The following is a 23500-nucleotide window of genomic DNA, read 5'->3' on the forward strand; positions in this document are numbered from 1 at the left end:
ACAAGATTGGAGAAAATGTTTAAAAACTATGTTATAAATGGTGAGCAGATTCCCAGCTAAGCTGCCCACCCCCTCAGTTTATATGCCCTCTAATATAGTTGAAAGAATGCTAATAGCAGTGCTGGCACAAATTGATTCTGTGATAGTATCATAGGAAAAAAAGTTTGTTGCTAACTGGAGAAGTAGGGGAGACTAATTGGAAGGGGTGAAATTTGAGCTTATTTCAGAAGATTAGGTAATGATTAATTAGATTTGCTATTATCTGTAGTGTCCTTAAAGATGTCCTTTGAAAGTGATGATAGTACCTGGCACATAACAGATATTCAATGAATATTTGTATCACGAAGGAATAGTAGTGGTTGCTGAGTGTGTGTGCCTGCACATGTGAGAGAGAGGGGGTCAGGGAGAAAGACTGACCCAGACTTGTCCTTTCTACATTGGAGTTCATTTATTTCAGGAGACACAATTACGAACTTTGCTTCTTTGCTCTATTGACTGAGCGACTTAATTTATTTTTTCCAAAATGTGCCATTGAACCAAGTTATTCTGCTTACTCAGTTGTTTCTTTGCATTCTCTGTATTCCAGGGTGTGTTTTAAAATCTGGTTGCATTAAGTCTTTCTCACTCAGTTTTAAGGTTACACTAAGTGATAGAGTTTATTATTGTTTGAACATTTTTTGTCATACCATGGAGGACTTGGCTGCAGTTGGAACCTATAAGTTCTTATTGCCTTTACTTAAATGAAATGAACTTTTTAAAAAAAGTAAGTGGACCCCAGGTTTTTCCAATATGGTGAGGTATTTACAAACCTTGTTTACCTGGAGATACTGACTTCATAGAATCCTGAAACTGGAAGAGATCTTGGAATTTTAATTCAACTTCTACCTGTTTTTATAGTGGAGGAAATAGACTTAGAGAAGCCAAGTGATTTGCCCAAGGTCACACAATTAGAGACTAGAACAGCTAGGACTAGAGCCCTATGATTCTTGCTCTTTTATTTTTTAGAGAACCAAGGCGCTCCTCTGGTGTTGCTCTCCATCCATGGCTTGCTTTATTCCCCCAACTCCAGTAATTTTTCCAGGTTAGCTGCTAATTTTGGTTTCAGCATCTATATCTGAAAAATATCATCTTGTACTTCTCCAAGAATATTATTTCTCATTTTGGCATCATCCTGCTTTCCGGCCTCCCTTTGTGCTTATTCTAGCCCTGCGTCTGTGAGTATACCTGCCTTTTCTGGTTGTTCTCCATTTTCCTGCAGATTCATTCTCTGCCTTTCTTTGCTCTCAGCTTCAGGAGGCTGACCTTTACAGCCTGTGTCACCTGGCATCCTTTATCCTCTGGCTTCTGGCTAGGGTTAGCCGATGGGAAGCAGCAACGGAGGATTGAAGAGAGAAACTCTGCGGGTATTTAATCTTCTTGCTCCTTTTCTGATTTGATGCTTTTCTAGCAGTGGCTCTTTCCTACAACTAGAGTGTCCTTTGAGTAGCTTCTCCTTTGATTGGTCCATGGTTAACATTGTTCCCTTCCTTCTTCCTTCAGTTTAGGACGATGAAGGCTTCCCTGCCTTTCCTCATTTCCAAGTACTTCAGCATGCATTGTTAGTTTCCTTAACCCTACCCTCATCTCTCTAGTTACATTAAATAGAAGTTCAGACATCCCATCTCATTATGCTGTTTCCAGTGGGGCCCACTGCTATAATACTTTCCCCCTCCCCGTCTCTGTCCAAATCCTGAATTCAAGAAAGATGACCTCTGTGAAACCTAACTCATCCCCTTTAACGTTCTCCTTGGTATCTCTTAGCACCTTTCTCATAACACTTATCATGCTTGGATCAGTTATTTGTAGATAGATGTTTATCTCCTCTAACTAGTAGCCCATCATGTGATACTGCGCTCAGTAGGCCACCTGCCGCTTCCGCAGGAGCCACGCTGCTTCCACGGGAGGCGGGCCTATTTCATTCACTTTTAACATTTTTGTTGAGTATTTGCTACAAGCCAAGCACTAGTCAGGGGGATACAGTAGAGAACAAAACAAGTCCTGTATTCATGGGCATATATTCTGGTCGTATTTTAGACCATCTTGATATATTTCTGACATCTATCAAAATAAATCAGGGTAATTTGTATTACACTTTAAACAGCTTTAGCAATAACTGAACCTGTTTCCTTCCGTTTGATATTTACTGGAAGCTAAAATCAGATATATAAAAACTGTTTTGGCATATATAATTTTTAAAGGGTAAATGCCAGACCAGTTATAGAATTTATTCTTTTTATTTCATGGTTATTGTTTTTGCTGTTTTGTTTGGTTGGTTTGCGTGAGGTAAAAGCCTTTTAGGATTGAGTGTCCCTTGGTCTGATTAGTGTATCATTTGCTCCCTTGGGTGTTACTTTTCTCTGTGATATTTTTCTATACAGAGAGATCCAGTTTTGTTAGAGGGATATATGAGGTTTTATTTTTTAAAACATAATTAGATTTTCAACAAGGATTATGTTATGAATGAGAATTTTGCAGTTATTTCCAAACTTGAACTACTAAGACTCTCAGTTTAAGGATTTATGTGTTTAATGTGAATTTCTTCTAGTTATTCATAGAGCAAATTTTCAGGAAACTTACCTAAAACATTTGGGGTTTTTTGGTGGATTCCTATAAATACTGAGACTTTTTGCTTTCCAAAATGCTGTTAAGCTGAATGATCGGCAGTAATCTGAGGTTGGAGAGGGGAATAATGTATTTTTTTCCATCTCATGCTGGTAAGACATGCTGGTCAGAGCTCATTTAAATCCTGGAATGACTTACCCTCTGACTTTTAAGACATTCCTGGTAGCCTGACCAACTAATGTGTGAAAAGAAAAGCTTTGACTGATTGCCAATATCACATGGTCAGACAGTGCTTTGTTGGGAATTATGTAGGAGGTATTTTTGTTTTTTATTAATTTGCTTTTTGAATGTTGAGTCATGATCATGTTATTAGCAGGAAGGATGTGTGTGTGTGGGGGGGAAATTAGGTATTCTGCTTTGTTTTACTGGCTATCATTCTCAGCATTTATTCTAGGATAGTGGTGATGGTTAATTTTTAAATGCTTTTTTGCTAGTTTGTGCTTTATCTATAAATGATGTTATAAATTCATTATGCTACATTTTATTTTGCTTGGAAAGGTGGATCTGAGCAGCTTGAGCATTGCCAAATTTACTTTCTTAAGACACTTTAGAATTTGTAGATAATGTTAAAAGAATAATGCAGATAATTTTGGAAGCTGAAAGTTAAACAAAATTTTAAAAATATTTATCATCTGTGCAGTTTCAGAATATTTTTTACATAAAGCTTTTGAATTAAAATAAATGCATACTTATAAAAACATCAGACAACATGAATGTATAAAGTAAAGAACTGTCTCAAGTTCCCCCGTTCCCTCAATCCCACTCCCCAGGAGTAATATATATGCTTCATGTATTTTATTTCAGTGTGTGTCTGTGAATAAAATAGTTTTTTTAAATGTAACTTCTCTATTACTCATGTCTCCACTTATCTAGCATAAGGTAAGGACTAAGTTAATAATAATTGACTTGAATTCAGGTGTCTCTTTTGTTTCTGTTGTTTGCTTTGTACATTCAGAGTCTATAAACTTATGTTTAATTTTAAGTAATTTGCTACTTTCTGAAACCTCTTAAGCAATTTAATGCTTTCTAGACCTTTATATCTCTAAAATGCTAGTTACATACATTATATAGAGAGAAACCTTAATAATGGTCAAACTGGGGCACTTTTTAGAGTAAGGAGGTTGCTAATAATTTTGCTGAGACAACAGGCAGAAACAGGGACTATTTCATACAAACTAGGATATTTGGTCATCTTATTTATAAACCAAGTTTTTGTTTTATATAGTTTTAACAATAACTTTTTATATGGCTTTATTAAATAAATTTGGGGAGACTTTTGGATGGACAAGTTATCAGTGATTTAAATAGAGTAAGATGGTACTAATTACAAACCTTTTTTGTGTGGGTGAGTCTCCAAATCACTTTATGGAATCAATATTAGTGGTTTGTTCTATAAGTCACAGAATGGTGTCAGTGTTAGATGAAGAGATCATAAAGAATAAGCAGTTGTGCAGAAAGTTGTGATTAAAGTGCATGAATTTTGGCAATGGAGTCTGTAACACATTCCTCTTTGGCAAAGCAGTCCTTTTTGTCCTAACTATATGAGCAATTCAGATTTGTTTTGTGGTATTTTTTAAACAGAAACTCAATATGCATATTAATTGTTGTGCATATAATGCATAAGCTATTTTCTATGTAAAAAAGATAAAAGTGCCCTAACCGGTTTGGCTCAGTGGATAGAGCGTCGGCCTGCGGACTGAAAGGTCCCAGGTTCGATTCCGGTCAAGGGCATGTACCATGTACCTTGGTTGCGGGCACATCCCCAGTGGGGGGTGTGCAGGAGGCAGCTGATTGATGTTTCTCTCTCATCAATGTTTCTAACTCTCTATCCCTCTCCCTTCCTCTCTGTAAAATTTCAATAAAATATATATTTTTTAAAAAGATAAAAGTGATTCTGCTTTTCAAAGAACTAATGTATTTTCAAAAATCAGATTATTTTATGAGAAAAGGCTTTCTTAATATCATTTGCCTCTGTTACCAAGGTAATAATTCAGTGCTATTTACCTTTTCTGATTCAGGCATAATACCCAATACTTTTCTGAACATCTCATATGGAATTTTTTGTGTGTGTCCAAGACTATATTTTATCACTGTTTTGTCTGTTGTTCATACCTTTTTGATTACTATTTTCTTCTTCAAAGTTAACTTACTGTTCATTTTTTTAAAGGACTATTAAATACAATTTATATTTATATTTATATTTATATTTATATTTAAAAATATTTTAATATCTATTATGCATCCATAGAGAATCAGAACTATGAAAAAAGACCCTACTTTTAGGCCATTCTTGGGGTACCTAGCAGTTGTTGTTAAGAAAGCTATAGCTTCCACGTTCATAAAAATGAAGCTATTAATTTGGAGCCTTAGCTTATCAGAACATTGATTTAAGTGGAAAATATCTTCCTGAAGATACAGTGGAGGAATTTGATAATAGCCTCAATTTTATAGACATTTTAAAATTGATAATCTCAACTCCAAATGAATCAATAGCTGGGTATTGTTTAGGATTAAAAATAGGGAGCAATTCTTACTCTTAGAACTTCTCTATACCTCTAAATCCTGTTCTTTCCTTAGCTGAAGTGGATAAACAACAGACATCAGGGATTATAAATGTTTCTAAATTTTCAATCTAAGGAAATTATAGATTAGCATTCTCCACATAGAATCATGGTTTTATTACTATTTCTGGTTTCTTTAATATGCTTTTTTTTCATCATTAAGCCAGATTCTAAATCATTTGGTAAGAAGACAAAACAGTGTCTTTTCTCAAAAAACCTTAATTTGTTAGCAAATTTCTAAGGAACAGAAAGCCATTAAGTTTGGCATTCTTTTTTTTTTTTTTAACTTGCCATTTGCTGTTCATGTATCTACTTTTCCTCTGTATAATTACAGATTTTTCTCTTATTATTCCTTTACTTAATTATTGATGTCAGACTCACAGCATGGTAACTTTCTATTCTCTTTTTTCCTTACCTTTATGGAAGATCAGTACCACACTTGCTTTTTTCCAGTCTTCTGGTATCTCTCCAGTTCTTGAATTTTCAAAAATAATTGTAAGTGATTCAATTGTAAGTATACGCTATACTTCTTTCATTGGATGAAAGTGTATCTGTGATGCATGTCACCTGAAATTGCTCATTGTGAACATTAACTTTCCAAATACTCTCATATTTTAATCAAAACGACATTTCTGCAAAGTTTTCATTATTTTAATTATACGCTTTGTGCTTTGCTAATTTTTAACAATCATCTGCTTTTGTCTGGATTCATGCCATTTATTTTTCACTGGGAGACTTATTTTTATTGGGGCAAGGGAGGGGAGTGTTTTTCCTTTGTTAAAATTTTCAGCTGTTATTTCCTTTTACAGTTCTACTGATAATTTATTCTGTGTTATTCTGAACTTTTCTATGAAACTGACATGGAATATTGTCTCGATTTCTAATATATTTTCGTTTTCTCTTTTTGCAAGATATTTTTACTGAATAACAGTTTTGTCCTGTATAAGAGAAAGCACTGGATATAGCCAGGGTACTTAGTCCTTAGTTTTGCTGTGAAATAAGATTTGATATGTGAAAGTAATTACTCATTTGTGAATTTCTTTTTTTATAATGTTATTATTCAGCTATAGCCGTTCTCCTTGTGCTATTCTCCTCAGTTCCTCATATTACCGATAAGTTTCTTATTTCCTGATTCTGACCTCAGAAGACCTTAAACCACCTTTTATCACCTGTCCCTCCACTGTTCATTACTCTTCCTCTGTCATTAGGAATTACATTAACAGTTCTTATTTCATCTCAAAAATTGCCTCCTGTACTGTTTTAGTTTTAATAAGAGAGTCTCCCCAAAGCAGCTACAATTAATATGTACTTCACTTTTAAGGACATACCTTTCAATACCCTTTTTTTTTTTAATGGGGGTGATGTATTCAGTTATGTGTATGTATAAAGTATAAATAGTGTTTAATGTTCCAAGTTATCAATAGGAATTCATTTAATTTTGCCGACATTTGTTAGCTTTGAGAAGTGTCTTCTGAGAAAAGTGATACTGCTCACCATACGTATTAGAAAAATAATAGGGAGTACTTTTATACAGTTTTGAGGCCGTATGATATTCTCCTAGTCTTGATATTATTTTTAAAATTTCCCTTCAGTTGGGCCAGATGTGTGCCTCTGTGTATATATTTTAAATTAATTACATGGATCCTGATATAAAAATCATATATTACTCTTCTTGACTTTTATATATATGTATTTTAGGTTTCTTTATTAGCCAAGTATTCTTACAAATAGTCTATTTTTTAAGAATTACTATACATAAGTAATATTTTTTCTTTGCATAGAGTTCTCATTTAATGCTTAGATTTAGATTTGATTTCTATTGCAGTTTTTCTAATTTAACTTCTTTTACATCACAGGACATTTCATCTTTAATTATCTATAATGGTTGTATGTAATTTAAACTGTAAATGAATTCAGAAATCAAGACAGAACTATGGCTCATCAATATGATAAGTTGGGGAGCAGCAACCTCTTGGGTCCCAAGTGCCAGAAGTGCTACAGAACCACTTCAGTCAGTATTGAAGGACATAGATAAATGAGAAGAAAAGAAAGATATGGAGAAGAGAGGGAGGAAGTTGGAAAAGGGAAGGGGAGCGAGAACAGAAAGGCTAAGGAGAGGTCATGAAGGAGATGGGTCCCCTGGCACCAGCAGTTGCCACATGGCTGTAGTCAGTGCCACAACAGTCATTCAGCACTGAGCTAGTCCTGGAGGGTATAATGTTGAATGGCACAGTTCCCGCTCTTACGGAGCTTATCCTTTTGATAAGTCAATTATTTAAATATTTAATTATGATAAAATGTGATAGATGTTAGATAAGGTGAGTAGAGTACTAGAAAGTACATCTGCTTGATTCTCAATCTGCAGATTGAGATTTATTTAAAATATAGGTTGTTTAATTAATTTGAAATATGAAGTCACACTGTCTTAAAGGGTCTGCCATGTTCTAAGTTATTTTCAAAGACAGACCAACCTTAACATAATAAAGGACTATATTCTGTTTTTTATGATCGGTTTTAAAACAAAACTCCATTAAAGAGGATATAAATAAGTGTTGTATCTTACATTGTAAATGTTGAATCGAAAGAGGAATAGTTAGTGACTTTAGGGAATTCTTATGAAAAAGTTTGTTAGGCGGTAATAAGTTCCTTCTTTAGATACTCAAGCAAAGATTAAATGACTTTCAAAGATACTATAAAAGTCACTTCTATGAGTGGAAGGTTGGATTAGGTGGCTTTGATTCTATGTACTGTAAGTCAATTTATAGTGAAAAGTTATATTTCTTCTAGTGCATTTTTCTAGATTTGAGAAAATTACTATCAATTCCTTGTCTGTGTTACTGATAAATTTGTAAATGTTGTTTTATTGGTTGCAGATGGGCAACTGTATATGTAGATTTTGTTTTTAAGGTACACCAAAGATTTATGGATGACTGTGCAGGGGAGTTTAGGCCAGTTCTGGGATTTTAAGCTAATAACTGTTGTAATAAACCTTCTGTCATACCTTTCATACAGAAAGATGGGTTGCTGAGTAGATCTTTGACTTGAATGTTGTGCCATGTGGAGTTTATTCTAACGGTATAGGAATGTTGTGGAAGACTAGAGGCAGGACTGAGAAAAGAGCCAAGGTGAAGTTCCTATGACTAGAGGGTTGTTTTTGAAGAATTAATTCATGTGGGTTTAAATCTCAGTAATTTAAATCTAATTTGTTTCTATGTATTGACTAGAGACTTTTAGTGGATAAGGATTGTTCAAAAGCGTAGGTTTATTAGATTTTACAATGGTAGTTCTAGCTTTGCACAGTGGCAGTATCGTAGCCAATGAGGTTTATCCGAGGCGCGATTATTGCTAATTGGAAAAAAAAACAAAAAAAACAATGGTAGTTCTAAGTGGATTCAGAAGAGGGAAAATTCTTAGAAATCACTTTCTCTCTTTCCAAGATGCTTCACCTTTTATTCATTTTTGAATGTGCCATTGACCTTTTTGATATTTAGCAAGAACAATGTATTTAGCTGATTTTAAATGGGTTTTATAATTAAATTATTGATAATATTATATTGCTTTTTGAAACAAAACATAAACCAAGCCAAGCAGTCCTTCTAATTTTTATTTTTTGGAGCGGGTGGGGGGGGGGGGGAGGTACAGTAATGTGGAAATAAATTACTCCTTTCTAAGAATAGTACAATAGTAACTCTGAAGTGTGACGGATTTATCCTTCTTTCCACATCTGTTATTATCCTACTGCACATAATAAATGTTTCTAATAGGAAGTTTTTTGAGTTACCTTTTAAAATGAAGCTATTTAGCCACACTTTTATAAATATATCTGGATTTGGCATACATAGTTTTATGATTTTTTCCTTATATTTTGTTTTTATACATGACATCTCTCATTGGGAAGAGGTTTTCCAATACTAATTTCAAGGAGTTTCTTTACAAACATGTAAAAATGTAGGCAGTTTATTGCCTTTGAATTTTAAAAAGAAATGCATTGATTTTCTCATGGTCTAAACAGGACTTATGTTTTTATTGTTTTGATTCAGAATTTAAATTTTAGTTTAGGAAGAGCAACAATACTAATAGTAGTAATTGATAGTGTTAGTAACTATATGTTCTTAGTAGAGGTAGTAGCTGCCACATTAATATTAGTAGGAGAGGACGCCTATATTTGTTAGGTAAGAAAACAGCGGCTTAGAGAGACACAATATCTGTTAGTAACTGAGCTGCAATTAGAAACCAGGTTTGCCAACCCATTGGTGTTTCCATAATACTATACCATCTCAATCTGGTGTTTAAGATAATGACTGTGGAAGTGCTTCAGTCACGTTTAAAGTCTTACACAAAGATGAGGAATTAGTGTAATAAAAAGTGAATTCTGACCTCAGTTTACCAAAATGGGGAATGTGAAAATGATCAGTATATGTTGGCCAAAGGCGGGGAAGATATGACAAGTGAGAGTCAAGTATATAGTATGTTGAACTATTTTTCACCCATTTACAGTTTTGTGGCTGGGTGGGAATGTGACATTAGTGGTTCCAGACCCTTATTTCCCAATTTGACTGCATGACATCTGAGCATGCAAATATGACAAGCTAATAGTCTTGTTCAGCCTCCAACGTTTTGTCTTTTACACCCAGGATTGATGTGTTTTTCATGTAAGAGATGATTAAGAACTCAAAAGTTTCTTTTGAGTAAGTAGAGTTAAAAAATAGGAATCCCATGCTCTTGGAACTTACAAATTTTAGAGTACAAAAAGTAGGACATGCAAATGCCAGACGTTAAACTGAGAAATAAGTGGCTCCTCTAAATAAGTAAACATTTACGCCTTGTCCAGAGTGTAGTGTTTATGCCAAGGGTGAAAGTGAGGAGGGAACTTGATTAAGACAGAAGTGTTGTCACTTTCACTTACGGTACTCTTCTTAGACAAAGTAAGAATTCTTAGGTTATTTTTTTCTTTTAGTAAGGGAGGAGGAGGAAGACAGCTAATGAGGTGGGTTAAGGATCTGGAGAACTAAGTAGTGAGAATATGAAGTTAAAATTAAAGGACTGGAGGGATGGACTGAACAAATAGTAGAGGGAAAATAGGTAATGTAGGTTGTTTTGTGTATGTTCCTTTAGCTGAATTACTGTTGGTCTGGTGGTGACTGGGAGCTTTTATGGGGCTTTTTGGGAGAAAAGAAAGTGATTCTGAATAGCAAGGTGAATCCGAATTTGAGCACCAGCACATGTTAATTGATGACAAGGGAAGAAGTTCATGAGGAGATTGATGTATCATCGTCCTTGGAGAATTTAAATAATTTAAACAGACCTCTTATTTGTGTAAAAGTACTGTATTTATTTTAAAAATTATAATGCCATGTATGAATGATGAAGTATCTTTTGTACTATTAAGTGTTGCTCGGGTATTGCTAGATTTATTGTAAATTTTCTTTTTCTCTAGGGTCTGGATTCAGGATTTGTTCCGAGTGTCCAAGACTTTGATAAGAAACTTACAGAGGCTGATGCTTACCTGCAAATTTTGATAGAACAGTTAAAGGTATAGCATTTGTTTATATATTGAATTTATCTAAAGTAGCAAATGTTAATTGAGCTTGATTTTGAGTAAAAACAGTTATTGATTTGATATTAATTTACAACCCTTATGTGGTTCTTCACTAATTTTTAAAGCTGATTTATTAAAAGATATTGGTGACTTAATTTCAAAGATCTTTATCTCTAATAATATTGGTAAATAGTATATGTACATAATGTACTTTTTTGGTCATTAAAAAGGTAAATATAAAAAGGTAAATATCTAGACGTAATTAGAAGAAAGCAAGACAAGATTAGCTTCACATTCTGTTTAAAAATTCTATGAAAGTGGTAAACTTTAAGTGGCTCTATTTCTAAGGCCTTGCTTTTTGCTTTTTTTTTTTTTATCCTCACCTGAGGTATATGGGGGAGAAATGGAGAGAGAGAAACATCGATTGATTGCCTCCTGCATGTGCCCCGACCATGGCTAGAGATTGATTGAGCCTGCAACGCAGGCATGTGCCCTTGACCGGAATGGAACTTGGGACCTTTCCGCCCACAGACTGACACTCTATCCATTGAGCCAAACCGGCTAGGGTAGGCCCTGCTTTTTCCATCTGGGGACTTGGGGATTGGGAGAGGTGATTCTCTACTTCCTTTATTATTGAAATTGTCTTCTTCAGTTTCGACTTTAAAATTAATTACAACCATAGGTTCTGGGAAGATAAACTTGATAAACTTGAATGACAAAGTAGAAAAAACTTAGGTTTGAATTATTATTTAAAGCTCTTAAAAGTCACATGTTTTACTTGTGATCTCACCAGTGTAATTATTCCTGACCATTTAAAATAATTCAATAGAATTTGACTTGGTACAATGCCTTGAAAACAAGATACGTTATCTTGAAAATACATATAAATCACCCCTGGGAGAAGTATGCGTAAGAACTAAACTTTGCTTTGCTTTGTGTAGTAAATGTGCACAATGTAGTAATGTGGCTTGATTCTATAATCATTTTTTTTAATCCTGTAGCTTTTTGATGACAAACTTCAAAACTGCAAAGATGATGAACAGAGAAAGGTAACTTCATGTTTTGACTTAAAATTTTTTAAATTCAAGAGCCTTTTGGAGAAATAACAGAAGGACCTCAGTGTTATTGACTGTTATTGACCTATTATAATTATACTACTACTGCGACATAGACTTCAAGGGGAGTTTTGTGGTGAATTTTTGTTATGGTTTCATAACTAAACAAAAGGGCAATGCACAAAATTTTAATATGATACCCTTTTTATAAGTACCACCTTCCTAGGAGTAAGTTTTTTCCTTTTCAGGTATCATGTTGAAGGTAGAAAGTTATTAAATTTACACATGATCATTTCAAATTAATAAACCAACCTGCAAGAATTTTCAGAATAAACAAGCCACACATGAGTAAACAAGTGTTGCTTTAATTTTAGTTCTGAATTCTGCCACTGTCCTCCCTTGAATTTCTGACAGCTACTTTATAGTTTGAATATTATTTTCTTTTTTTAATTTTCATTTTTTTCTATCTATGACTAATTTTCCTAATGCAACTTTATTTTTTTCCACTTCTGTTGACCATAGTCTTGCATTTGGCTCTTTTACACTTGGTTATAGTAGCATTTCATGTTTAACTCACTTTCCAGTCATAGTTTTTGAATTTAGTACCATGTCATTTTTAAACAACTTAGCAAAATTTAAGGTGATTCTAAAATTAGTATTTTAAAATCACAAAGTGAATCTATAGAAAAAACTTATTTTAGGTAAGGAATAAAAATGTTTTATATTGTTTTTACAAGTTATTAATGGAATCACATGAATTTTATTTGAGGATATAATTCATAAAATGTCTGAATTTTTAATCTAAATATTTGATTTAAATTAAAATAAATTAAGACATGAAGTATAACCAAAAGTACTCCCTTCCCAGCCTGCCTGCACTCAGAGTAATGAGTACATTTTGGTAAAATTCTTTAAATGACTAACCAGTAAAAAACAATAATTCCTCTTTGTGCTTCTGATGATTTCTGTTTAAACTTATTATTTTTCACAGAAGATTGAAACTCTCAAAGAGACAACAAATGTAAGTTATATGTTTCATAAATTCTGCCTTTGTGTTAGAAAGTACTTTAAAATGGTATTTGTATTTTAAGCTGCTCCTATTATTAATAAGGGCAATTTAATTTTATGAGTTTTTACAAGGGTATTTTAATAACTGTATTGTTTTCTAAAGGAATTTAAATGAATAGTTCCTCTAATTGAAATTGACTTTGTGTGCCATTTTATCTTTTTCTGGTCTTGTCTATTTGAGATCCTTGGATAAAAGGTGTCATCTATCCACAGCGTGTATTCTCTTTTATAAATTAAAATATATTGTAATTCAAGTTTTCTAATGTCCTGGGTTTCTGACATTATATAATGGGCTACTAATGGGCTGCATTTAAAAACGGGCAAAATAGTATTCCACGTTCACCAATATTTTGATAGGATCCTTTACTCTCCATAATTCCATAAAAGTCTTGAATGGACGTTGTAGAAATTTATGGTGGGTTGCCAGCTGTTGAAGATCATGTAGATATTATTCGGTCTAGAGATTAACATTTTTTGGCATTCCTTAACAATTCGTAGAATTGCTAATAATAACTTCATTTGACACTCACCATATTTAAAGCCCACTGGATATGCAGAGAGGGTGTTTCTTTTGTAGTATAGACCTAAACACTGTATATTTGAACTCATTTTTATATATTGAGCTTTAACACCATATGACCATTTTATCCAGGGCAAGAACCTAAAATTAGTGTTTTGTTTTTATAGAGCATGGTAGAATCAATTAAACACTGCATTGTGTTGCTGCAGATTGCTAAAGTAAGTAAATTTTACTTTTGATTACTTTGTTTTAATGACATTTAATAATTGTAATTATATTTTTCTTTAAAAGCCAAAACCTCAGTTCTAAAATGTGTACCTTTCTCCAGTAAATTGTATCGTGGGGTTCTTGGTACTGTTGAACAACTATTGTGTTTGGATGTTACCTATCAGCATGTGCCTGCTTGAAATGGGGACATAGTTTGCAAAACCTTCAACAAAAATGTTTTTCTTAACAAGAAAAGGAATTAAATTTCAGTAGATGTCTTTTTCTCATTTATAATGAAGAGTATAATCAAGATATATCTTTAAAAATTGTGTTACAGATTTCTTTCTGGTACTAAACTACGTTAATGAACCACTATTTAAAATTGCTGTTCTGTATTCATGAAATAAAATATACTTTGAATTATTGTCTATACTACCACTGTATTATCCATAATGCCACTCCAGTGCCTAGAACTGTTGCCTGCCACATATTGTGAATTTTGAATGAATTTTTCTAATACATAATTTTTCATTGTTATATGGTTTAGTTTTTTTACTATATGTGTGATTTTTTTTTGTTTGTTTGTTTAGCCACATTTCTGTTGTGCCTTATGAATTAATCTGGGTAAATCTGATTAGTTAAACTGATTAAGATATGGGGTTTTAAAATAATAATGAGAAGCAGCATTATATTATCTTTAGGTGCATGGATTCTGGAGCCAGACTGTCTGGGTTTGAATCCTTGCTTCACCATGTGAGCAAGTTTATTCATCCTCTCTGTACTTTGGTCTCCTTTATAAAATGTGGATAATAATAGTACCTGTACCCTTACTGATGGTGTGAGACTTAAATGAATTAGCATTTGTAATGCTCTTATAGCTGGTATACAACAAGTCCTAAATAAGTGTCTGTTAAATAATTTTAGGAGGGCATAAAATTTTAAATGATATTGTCACATGTTGGTAAAAATGGGAGAACTTCCATCTAATACTAATGGAAATATAAATTGATATAGCCACTTTGGAGGACTATTCTAGTAGGATAATAAAATGTTGGAATCAGCTAGTTTGAAATATTACCATCTGAGACCCTAAAGGGATGTAAGAAGATAGCTGATTTGATACTTTTATTGTTCTGGGTCAGTTTAGTATTAGCTACTTAGAGGCAACATGCTATGGGTAGAAGTTTAAGCTCCTACCAGTTTTGGTTCTTTCATCTTAGAAATTCTAAATGATTATTAGTGCATTGGTTTCCAAACTTTTTGCTGCCCATTGGAATCACCCTGGGCATCTTTAACAGTTCTGATACCTGGCTCCCCCTCTCTATCCTGTTATCATTGGTATGGGATATCACCTGGGCATTGGGAATTTAAAATTTCTGGAAGATTTTGCTATGCAGCAAAGCCTGGGCACCACTCGTTTAGTGGGATTTTCAGGTGGGCTGTGTTAACTCAGAAGACTTATTTCTTCCTTTATACCAATAGAGACGGCTAGTGACCTCTCATAGGGAACTGCAGAGGAAGTGAGGGGCAGGAGGAGAGAGCAAAGCAGAGATAATCTGGGAGGTTCCTACAGTTGGGGACTTGACCAGCTCTTCATCAAGATTAAGTGAGCCCTGCCTGTGTAGCTCAGTGGTTGAGTGTCGACCTAAGAACCAGGAGGTCATGGTTCAATTCTGTGGTCAGGGCACATGTTCTGGGTTTAATAACCCAGTGTGGGGCATGCAGAAGGCAGCCAATCAATGATTCTCTCTCATCATTGATATTTCTCTCTCCCTCTTTCTTCCTCTCTGAAATCAAATACAAATATATATATATATATATATATATATATATATATATATATATATTAAAAGATTAGGTGATATGACCATATCCTACAACTATATAAGCAAATAAAATCAATTTTATTAATGTAGTTTATTTAACCCAGTATGTCCAAAATATTATCATTTTAACATGTTATCAATATAAAAATTCATTAATGAGATAGTTCATAGTCTTTCTTAGTGGAAGTTTTTTTTTTTTTCTTAATGGTGTTTTGTGTTGTTGTTTTTTTTGGCACCAAGTCTTTACTATTCTAGGTTTATTTTACACTTTGAACTAGCCCATACTTTAAGTGCTCAATAGCCAGATGTGACTTAGTGACTACCAAACTGGACAGCACAGGTCTAGATTATCCTTTCAGAATTAAGTTGTCTGTTCAGAATTAAGTTGATACTTTTAAAGTAGACTGTATATTTAAATTGTCCTTAGATCCCAGGTTCTCTCTTCAGCACATTTTTCTGCATAGACTTTATATTTTCATTACTATGTATTCATTAATTTCTTGTCAGACTTTTAAGAAAAGTTTTATTGATACGTAATTTATATGCCATAAAGTTCACTAATTTAAAGAGTATACTTTAATGGTTTTTAGTGTAATTACAAAATTGTGCAACCATCACCGTAATCTAATTTTAGCAAATTTTTATCACCCCCGAAAAATGCCATGACTGTTAAGCACTCTTTCACTATATCTCTTACTACCCTGTGCTTCTTCCAATCCCTGGCAATCACTGATCTACTTTCTGTCTCTAAATTTGCCTATTTTGGACATTTCATATATTTAGGATCATAAAATATGTAGTCCTTTGTGACTGGCTTTTTTCACTTAGCATGTTTTCAAGGTTCATCCATGTATCAGGACTTAATTTCTTTTTATTGCTGAATAATATTTCATTGAATGGATACACTACATTTTATTTACCCATTCATCAGTTGATGAATAATTGGATTGTTTTCATTTTGGGGGCCATACTGAATACTGCTGTTATGAGCATTTGCCTGTAATGTTTTTGTATGGAAGTATACTTTCATTTCTCTTCAGTATATACCTGAGTGGTATTTCTGTGTCATATGGTAACTCTGTATAACTTTTTAAGAAACTGCTAAACTATTTCCCAAAGTAGCCATACTATTTTACTTTCCCACTTGCAATGTATAAGGGTTCCATTTTCTCCACATTCTCACCAACATTTATTATTGTCTTTTTTATTATAGTCATTGTGGTGGTATCTCATTGTGGTTTTCATTTGCATTTCTGTGAAAAATAATGATGTTGAACATCTTTTCATGTGCCTGTTAGCATTCATACATTTTCTTTGGGGAAATGTCTATTCAAATTCTTTGCCCATTTTTTAGTTGAGTTGTTTATTTTATTAAGTTGCAAGAAAGATTTTTCATATTCTGGATACAAGTTCTTATCAGATATGTCATTTACAGATTTTTCTTCAAGTCTTTGGGTTGTCTTTCACTTTCTTGATACAGCTATCCTTAGAAGCAGGCAATTTTTAAATTTTCACCAAGTCCAACTTATCAATCTTCTGTTGCTTGTGCATTTGATGGCTTATTTAGAAATCATTGCGTACTCCAAGGTCACGAGGATTTAGTCCTGTGTTTTCTTCTAAGAGTTTTATAGTTTTAGCTCTTACATTTAGGTCTGTGACCCTCTTTGAGTTAATCTTTGTGGTGTGAGGTAGAGGGTCCAAATGCATTTATTTTTTTGCATATGGATATTCAGTTGAATTAGAAATTTTATTTTACAGTAAATTTATAAGTACATAATTTAAAAAGTGTTCACTAGACTACATTGCTTCATTAGAAAGATGGGGATATATTTCATGTATTTTTTTTTTGGTAGGCATGGTTTTAAAAATATTGGAGTCTGTAATTCTGATCAAAAGTCTTCCCAAATTATGTGGTGCTGATGCTTTTGTTCACTGTCATACTTCTTAAACACAGGCATGCCGGTATGTTCAGAGAAGAGAATAGCTATTGCATTAGGATTTAATAAGCACTTACAACATAACTAGAGGCCCGGTGCATGAAAATTCATGCACTAGAGGGGGGTCCCTCAGCCCTGCCTGCCCCCTCTCACAGTCCGGGAGCCCTTAGGGGCGGGAGGCGACCTGGCGATCAGGGAAGGCGACGCCCCATCACATCTCTGCTGCTGCCACAAGCCTTGGCCGGCCCTGGTTACCTGAGCCTTGGGCAGCCCTTGGGGGCTGGGGGGCTAGGGGACTGGGGGACTCTGGAAGCAGGTACACAGCAAGGCCGGGCCCGCCTACTGCCCCGGTGGGGCTGAGGGGACTGTGCGCTGCCATCCTGTGGCTGTGGGTGCCGCCATCTTTGAGGGAGGAGCAGCAATTAGCATATTCCCTTCTTATTGGCTGTGGGTGCAACCATCTTTGCAATGATGGAAGGGTCAATTAGCATATTCCCTCTTTATTAGATAAGATTTAAGTGGGAAGTAGCATTAGACCAGTGGTCGGCAAACTCATTAGTCAACAGAGCCAAATATCAACAGCACACCGATTGAAATTTCTTTTGAGAGCCAAATTTTTTAAACTTAAACTATATAGGTAGGTACATTGTTATTAACTTAATTAGGGTACTCCTAAGCTGGCCTTTGCTAAAAACGTCCTCAATCTGATTGAGGTACGTTCGCTGAGGTCGACCCCTTCCAACTCTCCCATCCATACTCGTCTTGTATACTTGTTTCGTCTATCTCCTTTCCGAAAACTGACTTCTGCGCATGGGCCATGAAGTTTCAATCGAACTGTATGTGCGCACCCGCACGTGGTATTTTGTGGAAGAGCCACATTCAAGGGGCCAAAGAGCCACATGTGGCTCGCGAGCCGCAGTTTGCCGACCACTGCATTAGACCATTTGTTTGTTTCATTAACATGATTCATATTGAATTCAATTGAATCTCTGGTTCAGTAATACTTGAGATTCAGCGTTAGCTGATCACAATAAAAGTTAATTTGTGATTTACTTCCAAAACAAACAACAACAAAAAGAAAGGTGGAAGTCGGGCGGGGGGGGGGGGGGGGGGGAGGGTGAGTGTAAGCCTTTTTAAATAATAGGACAAACTCCCTAAAATTCATGATGGGAATGGATTGACAGTAAGGCATTTGATAGTCTATTGGTTTATAGATTTGACTCCGCCTTAAATGACAAACCACAATAGTAACAAAAATTATAAATCCCAATTTAAAATTATCTGTAAATAGCATGCATTATTAATCAAGAACCTTTTGGGGGGGGCCAATGGTCACATATTTAAATTTAAAAAAAATTAAGTCAGAATTAGAAGTGGTAGTTTTCTTAGGTAATGTAATATAATATATGAATGTTCTATTGCTACATAACAAAGCACCCCCACACTCAGTGTCTTAAAATAGCAACAGTAATTTGTTTTTGCTCCCAAATCTTCAATTTGGATAGGCCTCAAGACTTATTTCTGCTTTATGCAATGTCACCTATGTGGCTTGATTGGGCAGGGGGAGGGCAGTGAAGTGGGGGACAGAGAACCCACTTTCAGCATGACTCATACCTGGGAAATTGGCTGGGAGTCTGGGTTCTTCTCCATGTAGTCCTCTTCACTGCCACTTGGGCTTTCTCACAGTGTGGTGGCTGGGTTCTAATAGAACAAGGTAAACGGTTGTGGCATTTCCATGACCTATCACAGAGGTCACCTATAGTCACTTCTGCTATACTTAATTAGTAGACTGTTACAAAGGCCCACCTGAGTTCAAGGGTAGGAAACATGAATTCTTATCTCATGTTGGGACCATTTTGGGAAAATTTAATCTACCTCAAGTATGTAATATTACTAAGAAGTACTTTGGAAAAATCAATTTTTAATATTCAGAAATTAATAGGGAAAGCTAAAAGTAAATTAAAATATCATCTGAACAAGAAACTAAATTTCTTCCTATTTAATTCTCAATAGTTTATTTTCAACTAATTCTATTAAGAATTTCTGAAACTTTGGGTATTCTAGATATATAGTTAATTCAGTTGTGCAAATAAAGGGGGAAATCCCAACATGAATTATGAAGGTATCAAAAGGCAGTTATTCTCAGAGATATACAAAAGATATGCATTGAGTCTAAGGTTCCCAAAACCACCTAGTTTGGTGATTCACTTGGAGGACTTATAAGACATTGCGTGTAGTCATACCCAGAGCTGTGATTTATTACAGCAAACTCAGCAAAGGTAGAAGGCACATGGGGCAAAATCCAGAGGAAACCAGGCATAAGCTTCCAAGAGTCTTCTTCCAGTGGAGTCATTCAGCATGTGCTGAATTCCTCCAGCAACAAACTGTGACAACACATGTGAATGTTGTTTGTCAGGGAAGTTCATCAGAGACTCAAAACCCAAGATGTTATATGTTTGTTTTTTTCAACACCCAAGGTTTTTATTGGAGGTTTGTCATATAAGCACTCTCTATTTAGCATTTACCAAGATTCCAGACTTCCAGAACGAAAGCAGGTGTTCAGAATAAACCATATTGTTTAGGCAACAGTGAGCTACCCTTATCAGTTAGGGTAGTGGGAACCCTCCTGAAACAGAATTTCCTAGATACCAGCCAAAACAACTTTACAAGCAGGCTTTTCTAAGGATAGCTATTTTAGGCTTTCAATGTTAATTTTTTTCTGCACATGCACTACAAAAAAATAAAAATAATTAAAGTATCCTCAGATTTTCAAATTGCTCTTGTTTGACCCTTCCATACGTAGATTTCTAAGCTAGCTCAATAATTAAAAAAAGAAAAAGTTATCAATAAACGAGATAAAACTTGGCCATTATGTTTAAAACCAAGACCAAATATTAGTTTCTATTAACACTTAGAAACTTCCTGATTATATGAAGTTAAAACGTTCATTAGTTTTATTTGAAGTTTAAATATACTGAGTAAAAACAATAATGTGTTGATAACTTTCCACCATGTCACCCTCAAGTACCTAAAGGATTAAGATAGTACCTACCACCCTAGCTGGCTTGGCTCAGTGGATAGAGCGTCGGCTTGTGGACTGAAGGGTCCTGGGTTCGATTCCAGTCAAGGGCACATGCCCCGGTTGCAGGCTCGATAGCCAGTAGGGGGCATGCAGGAGGCAGCTAATCCATGATTCTCATAATTGATATTTCTATCTTTCCCTCTCCCCTCTGAAATATATATATATATATATATATATATATATATATATATGAAAGATAGTACCTACCTTATAGAGTTGATGGAATAAGTGAATTAGTTAGCTCCCTATATCATCATTTCCATGAATATAATGATTATGTTTACTGAAAGCAAAATCATGTCATCTATTTAGAAAAGTATTAGTATAATTGTTGGGCCAATAGTCCGAATATGGGAAATGGTATCTATACTGAGTTTTTAAAGGTACATGATTGTCATACCTTTAAAGTACAGTAAGAGTTTGGGGCATTTACTATAAATTTGAACCCAGAAATATTGTCTTCAATCCTAAATTAGCATGTCTACATTTAATCATTTGTACCAGGGAGAGTACACAGTTCAATAGGATAGTTCTACAATGAACTTAATTAAATGCTTGTATGGAAAAATAATTGCCTTGCTGTTGGTGTTGATTATTGTGTAGCCAGTGATAAAATTATGTTTGGTTAGGAATGTACAAGTGGAATTAAAATCTTAATGGAAGCAAAGAAATAGTTTTCTAACATTGTTAGTTACCTGATAAAATAAGCTTTCTTAATAGGGAAGAAAATACACAGCAGTTGCTTAAATGAGAGAATGAAGTTAATGTTTTTAACGTTTTTCCTTAAGGACCAGTGTAATGCGGAGAAGCACGCAGATGGAATTATAGTAAGTTTAATCTAATCTTTGTTTCCCTTTAATTCTGCAGAGCGTTATAACCAGTTATGTCAGGAGAAGCCTGAATTTCTACCTCTTTTCAACGCAAATTCTTCTTTTCACCTACTCATTGCTTTTTGTTGTTGACTCTTGCAATTTTCCTTGAGCTCCTAAAGTTGTCCCTCTTTCAGCAATCATTTGGAGGGGAAATGTTGATCTTAAAATTTTTCTAAATGTTGGTCCAGATTGAATCACTTTGCATGTGTTAACTTGAAGGATTAATTATGGTATGAATATGCATCTCTAATACTAAATAAGGCATAACTCACAATGCTACATTTCTGATCAACTTTGTTCTCAGTTGAAAGCAGAGGGGGAGGGGTATATTGAGACACATCTTAATCTATTTAAATATGTTTATAGGTTTCTATTTTCTCACCTCTTATTTTTTGATTTTTTTGTATTGTGTTAATTAGCATTGCTACTGTGGTATTAATTGCATTTTTTTGGAACATAAACTTTTTTATTTACAGACATCTTCTATTCTTTCCTCCTCCTTGGCTTTTTACTCTTCCCTTATATTCAACTTCCTCTCTATAAAGAAAAGAAAATGTTATTGTTCCCAGCTGGGAATAAAAATTAGATATTAACGGTCTGTGGTTTGAGATACCCTAGTTTTATGGTAACTGAGTGACTTCTGTTCAAACTGTGTTTCTGAAGCAGTCCTTTCTTTGCCTTAAGACTTTACAAATAACAGCTTGTCTGAAATATGGAATCTTCAAAACCATCTCATGATTATACTTAAAAAGATGTTATCTTTATATTTGGGTTAAAATGAAAAAAAAAAGTTAAATATCTATGATGTTTGCATCTTTTTTAAGAAAGCAAAGAGAAACATTTTTAAAATTTCAATTAAACACATTAGAATTTTTATTTCTCTTTTCACAGTGTGAGTTCAAAGTTTGAGTCATGATGATATACAATTATGTGGTATAAATACAATGTAATCTCTCTTGCTGAGATAGCAAATAAGTTTGTAAGCCTCATGGAAAAAAAGACTGTATATGTTGTCTAGCATTTCATGGTCCCCAAAGACCCTAAGGAAAATCATGTTGTCAATTACTTATTCTCTTTTCCCTCTGAACAAAATTAGTTACTTTTGATTATGTTAAAAAAGTTTTAGAAAGCATTAAAAAAAATGTTAATCATTTGCAATTAAAACACCTACATTCCCTAACCATAGGAAATCTAAACTTGTAGAAAACAAACATATTTGAATCATTTGTTTGGGGATGATTGCATTTTTCCTTGAGTTTTTATTTTTAAGAAAGAAAGGATTTTAGGGCCTTGGACCCAGACTGCTAGGACCCAGCCTTGCCATTCACTACCTGTGACCTTAGACAAGTTACTTGACCTTAGAATTTTAGTTTCCTCTATAAAGAAAAGTTACTAGTTCTACCTCAGAAGGTTTTTATAAGGTGCAGAGTGAGCTTACAGTACTCCATAAATGTTAGCTATAGGTACATATATGTATATATAATTTATTATATATTTTATGGGATGAGTTTTAATGTCGCAACAGATTACGGCTGAAGATGATCATTTGTTTACATTTCTCACACTCTATAAATGCATTTGAAAGCAAGTTGTAGAATGTAATTTGACATATTTTAGCTTGAAATTGATTGACCAATTACTTTTATTGTTCCTGTCCCACCCCAGGCCATCGCTGAACTATTTTCTGTGTCCATGGGCTTAGTGTAGCCTTTTCTAAGTGGTGGATCTAAACTTTATTCTGGCAGAGACCTTTGTTTGAAATCCTCCATTTCTTCATATAAAAATGCATCAGTAAGCTATGGAATCTTGTTTTTAAAATGCTGTAGGATAATTTCTTGGTTTGGAATCAGAGAAATCTGAACATTTTCTCTCTCCAAAATCATATCTATATGTTTATGTTTATGTTTTTCAAATCCTAAAAAAAAAAATCTTCTTCCCACACACACCCATTTCAAATAGAAGATACATCTCTTTGCCTTTAGTGATTTTAAAACTAGGTGCCTGTGTTGTGCGGTAGACAGTAATGGGAGGTGACAGTAGTATGGAATGGAAAGATTAGATCCTTCTGGTGCTGGTACATAAGCTAGTCATAGGTGTAATATTTATTCATACCAAAGCAAGAGAGCATTTCTCTTTCTTAGATAAAGAAACAATATCTGTGGTGAATTTAAC

The 23500-nt window shown here is 34.3% G+C and overlaps 1 protein-coding gene and 1 pseudogene across 7 annotated transcripts in view; both read left to right on the top strand.

The window, feature by feature from the left end:
• Positions 1-23500, top strand: part of OSBPL9 (oxysterol binding protein like 9) — a 130325-nt gene that overhangs the window by 81513 nt on the left and 25312 nt on the right. For 2 of the 7 annotated variants that reach the window (XM_070405105.1, XM_070405110.1), the window contains 5 exons: positions 10660-10755; positions 11763-11810; positions 12808-12837; positions 13572-13622; positions 21245-21283. In XM_070405105.1, coding sequence (XP_070261206.1) covers positions 10660-10755; positions 11763-11810; positions 12808-12837; positions 13572-13622; positions 21245-21283 — 264 coding nt within the window. Of the gene's footprint in view, positions 1-5648; positions 5733-10659; positions 10756-11762; positions 11811-12807; positions 12838-13571; positions 13623-21244; positions 21284-23500 lie in introns of all 7 variants that reach the window. The other 5 variants (XM_070405103.1, XM_070405104.1, XM_070405106.1 and 2 more) reach the window with 5 other exon arrangements.
• On the top strand, positions 8511-8660 carry LOC139004474 (U4 spliceosomal RNA; annotated as a pseudogene).

Source organism: Myotis yumanensis, unplaced genomic scaffold (genome assembly GCF_028538775.1).
Source record: "Myotis yumanensis isolate MYYU_CA2020_CCGP unplaced genomic scaffold, mMyoYum1.0.hap1 SCAF_2, whole genome shotgun sequence".
In the NCBI taxonomy this organism is placed as follows: Eukaryota; Metazoa; Chordata; class Mammalia; order Chiroptera; family Vespertilionidae; genus Myotis; species Myotis yumanensis.